At 37.4% G+C, this 5,466-nt stretch overlaps 1 protein-coding gene across 1 annotated transcript; it reads right to left on the bottom strand.

Moving 5' to 3' along the window:
* Positions 1–1,084: 1,084 nt before the first annotated feature.
* LOC122643882 (transcription termination factor MTEF18, mitochondrial-like) lies at positions 1,085–3,162 on the bottom strand. The gene has a single exon (XM_043837453.1). The coding sequence runs from the start codon at positions 3,015–3,017 to the stop codon at positions 1,248–1,250; it is 1,770 nt and encodes a 589-aa protein (XP_043693388.1). The 5' UTR covers positions 3,018–3,162; the 3' UTR covers positions 1,085–1,247.
* Positions 3,163–5,466: the final 2,304 nt, after the last annotated feature.

Genomic DNA, 5,466 nt, shown 5'->3' with positions numbered 1-5,466 from the left:
AGAAGTGAAGAATATACCATTCCAAACACTCCCCAACTACTGGTTGCCAGAAATAATCAGGATCTGATATTGGGAACAGTATGGTGGGGCTTTCACAGCCAAGTATCATCTTTTTTTTTTGTCCGATGATGCAGACTAGCATCCAACGGTTCCCTGTTAGAGAATACCAGGTTCCAACCTGCTCACAGGCCCAATGATGCCTGGAAACAGATCTGAATACCGTTAATGATGGTGCTGCAGGTAAGAGAGAATAGAGAGGAGAGAAAACATGCTGTAGGGAGAGGAGAAGAACAGGTCGTAGGGAGAGATAAGAGAGAAAACCCAACTTGTTAGGAGGGAGAGAGGAGAGAGAATAGACAATAATCCCAACTCAAAATAAACTAAATTTATGCAATTCAATCCAATCAAGTCATGGGGGTGGCCATAGGCCTACAATGCTTTATAAATACTGAAAACAGGAAGAAACTAAAACGAAAAGGGAGTGAATATACAGAAATAAACTACGAAATCCTCCTATAATCATAGGCTGATTTGGAGGTTCCCTTAACTAAATAGGACACTTAATAATTGAAAAAAAAAAAAAGAAAGAAACAATCTAAACTATCAAGGCAATCCCTTCCAGCCGCAGGATATAAACTTCCTAAAAACTAGGCTAACTAATAAAAAAAACTCCACATGGAAACAGGACTGGACATATCCCAGCCTCAGTAATTTAATGGAAAAAGGACAGGATAGGAACTTGCAACCATATCTGTGTGAATCGATGGCCACTATATTATCAAGAAAAAAACTGAAAAGTCCAGATAAAGTCTATTTGTTGGTATAGGCTAGTATTAGAATTTGTCACAGTGACCTTGTAGTTTACTCTTTGAGCCGCTGTTATGGGTTAATGAGTACATAGTATGCCATTTACTTTCAATTCATATTCATTCCCCAAAGTTCTGTTCCATTACAAATGCACATCCAAATTGGCCTTAATTTGCCCCCACTATCTTGAAGAAACTAACTTATGAGGAGATGATGTCCAGTCCATTCCCCAGTGGTGTTTCAACTTTTTAATACTGGACCTAAAACTGATGGTTATGCAGATGAACAAATAAGATTGAAAGAAAACAAAGATGTAATGAACAAATCATAAATAGAATCAATTAAGAAACGCCAAATGACATGTTAGCGATAAAAAATATATATATTAGCCCAATATAACAGCAATACACTCTTTTATATATAAATAAGATAATTAGAACCTAGCTTGATGACATAGATTTCTTCAACCTTTCCCATTCGTTTGGACCTTCTGGGTGGCGAGTTACAAAGTATCTTACAAATCTTGCATCTGAACATGCAAGAATTGTACTCAAGGCAAACATGGGCTTTGCTGCACCTCTTTCCCTTAGCCATATATACATTGAAAACCTCAGTCTGATCCTCTCTATATCATAGCATAAGTATGAAGGAAATGATACAACTGATTCCAGGGGGTAACCCAGACAATTCACTAGATAGTCGATCTTCTTCTCAATCACGTCCTTGGTCTGGTTCAGCACTGATGGTGCCACTTTAATCATGTTAGAGACATCATGGCAGTCCAACCCAGAATTTACAAGGCAGTCAAATCTCTCCTGAAGCTGATCCCCTCTACCACGGAACTGTTTCAGAGCCTTGAGCATCTCATCTGAGTTCTCAATAAACCCCAATCTCACCAAGAATGTTGTTTTCTCAAGAAGATGCCTTCCATCATCAACAGCTACCTTATGCCGTCTGTCCAAACCAGGTACCTCTTCAATGCTGCTAATCTTTGACTGCGAAGCTAGACTGATCAGCTTTTGTGGGTCATCCTTTATGATCTCGCACAACTTATCTGGGTTGATTTTTAATTTCTTCAAAACAGTTCTTGGTTTCAACAGAGAATATGAACCCAGAAGCTGAGTGTTGGTAGATACAATCTTTCCAATGTCTTCAGTTTCTATCCCAATTTCTGACATGAAATGAACTGCTTCACACAAATTGCTTGCAAAATTCCCAGCTAGGATTCGTGGGTGCTGTTTGAGCAAAAACAAAACCTCATTCATTACAAGGCCCAACTTGAGCAAAAGTCCAACCAGTATATAGATCTTCTTCCCCGAACCTTCCAACAAGAACCCTGGATGAGTTTTAAATAATTTTCCCATGTCCTTGCTGTTAAAACCCACTTCTTCAAGAAAACACATCGTGCCAAGCATTTTATTCCAATCATATGTCCTGTTATCTGACAAATATCCTTTGATCCAATCTTGTTTCATTCCCAAACCCTTCAACTTTTCAAGAACTTGAAAAAAATCCATATTCACACTCCCAATCAGAAATCTAGGGCAGCAAATTACCAACTTTATAACAGTTGGTTTACTCAGACCCAGTTCTTCATAAGCTTGAAGTTTTGAAGCCAAGACCCCAAAATCATATCTGAAAATTTCTGCACCTTCCTTGAACATTTTACCGATCTTACTACGAGGAATCCCATAATTGCAAAGAACATGATAATTCTTAAGCATGATCTCATCATCACTAAGAAACATAAGGTTACGTGGAAGAAGGGGCGAAAGTTCAGATGGTGACAATCCTAAACTCTCAAAAAATGGCTCAAACTCATTAATCGGGTGGAAGCGAAGGAACCTAGACAGCGATCGGGCAATATCTTGACCATCATCGACCTTGGATACCAGATTACAAACGAAAGTGGGTGAGTTCTTGCTAATGTGTTCAGCGTCAGTGAAGTGAAAATTTCTAGTACAGTGGAGGTAATCAAAGAGCACATCTTGTGCTTCAGTTTGAGCAACCCGGGAAAGTCGTGCTGCAGTTTCAGTGTGCCCAGCTCTAATACTGTATGAAGAATAAATTTTCTGCAAAGTGAAAGATAGGTTCTTCCGCAAATTCAAGGATTCCACATGAAAAAAAGGACACACCCAAGGGTAATGCAATTTCAATGAAAACATTCCGGCCCAACGAGGAAGTGTTTTATTGAGTAATCGATTTAGCATAACAAAGGATATTAAAAAAAACAAGAATGATCAAAATCTCTAATCTCTCTGGACTAGTTCTCAAACTGTAGAAAATATATATGAGCCTGGGACAGAGATACTAATCTATGTAAATTTGTTCTCCAATTCTTGATCATCTGGGCATTTCATAGTCCTGCACAAAAATAAATAAATGAATAACACACAGCGGTTGATAATTGTAGAGGTTTCCATTCATAAAACAGGCAGGAAATACACACGAAAACAGGAAATTGAATCAACCGTTCAGCAACACCAACAAAACCCACCCATCCACCACCTATAAAAGGAAAAGATAAAGAGAGAGGACAGTTGCTTACCATTTGATCGTGTGGGCTACTGGGCTTCCTCCTTCGGGGCTTCTACTTGAAATACTTCAAGCATCGATGCGCACACGCTCAATTACAGAGGAGTAAACAAATAACAGCTAAAGCTTTCTTGATATTTGAACTTGAGTTTCTCTCTGCTCCGTGGCTATTGAGAAAACAGAGCGCATTAACAGATCGGCATGCCTGCCGTGACGGTCTTCCTTAAGAGCAGTTAAACCCTAGTAAGTAGTAGTAAGGGATTTTAAAGTCTACTGCACCTATTACAGTTTCCCTCACTGGAAAGTTTTAAAGTTAAAATTAAAAAATTGTCAGCGTACACCAAAATTGCCACCCGCGTTTGATACTTTGACCAAAACATGAATTCCTGATCTGTAGCAATCAACAACAACCCAAGCACTGTGGGTTTCTATTAGATGATCCTAAACATGGATTTAGCAAGGAAGTATTTCCTATAAATAGTAGCTGAGGCAACAATCTTTATTCTAAACTTTATATGCTGGGTGTATTGCTTTAAGTAATCTTTTGCTTAAACCCTAAACTATACCAAAATATCAAATCTGGCACATATATGTTTGAATTGATTTTATATCACTGATTAACCACAAAATCCAGTTCCTTTGCATGTATATGCAGGTGCATGTACATGTGAGAGATAACCACTTGTCCCCTTTTTGCTAGGTTTGTCAAACGGTACGGTTTCGATAATATGGTATGGTTTTGATATGGTATCAAAAATAAATACCCAATATCGATACCGTATCATACCATTTAAGAACCCTATTTTCAATACCGCAACCGTACCGCTATGGTACGTTTTTGGTACAATATGAAAATGATATATATACGGTATGAAAATGGTATATGTATGGTACAAAAATGATATAAATTTGATTTTAAAAAACGATATATATACGGTACAAAAATGGTATGCATATGGTACGAAAATGGTACGGTTTCAGTACATACCGACGGTATGACAGTAAAAACCGTTACCGTACCATACCATGGTCAATACCGTTTGACCATACCGTACCGTACCATTTTTGCAATGGTGTTGTTTTGTACGATTTTACACGGGCGATTTCGATTTCGGTATACGGTTACGGTTGCAGATTGACACCCTTATTTTTTGCCATTTACAAGGGGAGGATAGGTATTTATGGAAACAAAATGGACAAGTGGTTGCCTCTCACACATGTACATCCACCTGCACGTACATACGTGCAGATGATTTATTCTCAAAACATGAAAGACCCTATGATTAAGGATGTACGTAAACGAATTGAATTCGATCAGATAGTGGCATTATCATATTCGTATCCGATGATATTCGAACGGATTCGGATAATATCATATCGGTTTTCGGATGGATTCAAATAATTTTCGGATAGTGAATTTTTTAATACGGATTCTCCTAATTGGATATGAACGCGGATCAATTACGAATTTTCGATTATCCGTTGACATCTTTACTGTTTTTATGATGAGGGTTAGGATTGAGACTTGAGAGTTCAACAATTACCCTTTCTTCAACTCTTCTTAGTTTTTGATTTTCCCACATAGATATGTGATTCCATGTATCACATTGCATAAAACAATATATGTAAACCAATAGAAAATCTAGAAAAAGAATCACATTAAACTTATAAAATTATAAAAATAAGATAACAAAATCCAATGAAGTAACTTAAAATGATAGATAGACACACGAAGATATATTTCAAATATTTTATTACTGTCGAATTGCTAAACGAATCGGATAATAATCGATCGAATAGAGGGATTATCATATTTGTATTCGATTAGTTTCGAACAGATTCGGATTCTCCTAACCGGATACGAACATGGATCGAATACGAATTTTTCGAATATTCGTTTACATCTGTACATATGATTATCGTTTTTTTTTTAAATTTTATTTTAAATATTTTTTGACCGATTCATTAACCGATCCGATAAAACATGGATTTTACAGTTTTGTCTCTTGATCGATCCAGGCTGATTTGTACCTATCCGGATCGGTATCGAATCGGTTTCGCCCTTGACCGCTCCCGAGACCGATTCCGAGATTTTGAACCTTGTATTTGCACTGCTTGGGAGAC

The sequence above is a fragment of the Telopea speciosissima genome, chromosome 10 (genome assembly GCF_018873765.1).
Source record: "Telopea speciosissima isolate NSW1024214 ecotype Mountain lineage chromosome 10, Tspe_v1, whole genome shotgun sequence".
Taxonomy (NCBI): Eukaryota; Viridiplantae; Streptophyta; class Magnoliopsida; order Proteales; family Proteaceae; genus Telopea; species Telopea speciosissima.
This window is presented reverse-complemented; position numbering and strand designations above follow the sequence as displayed.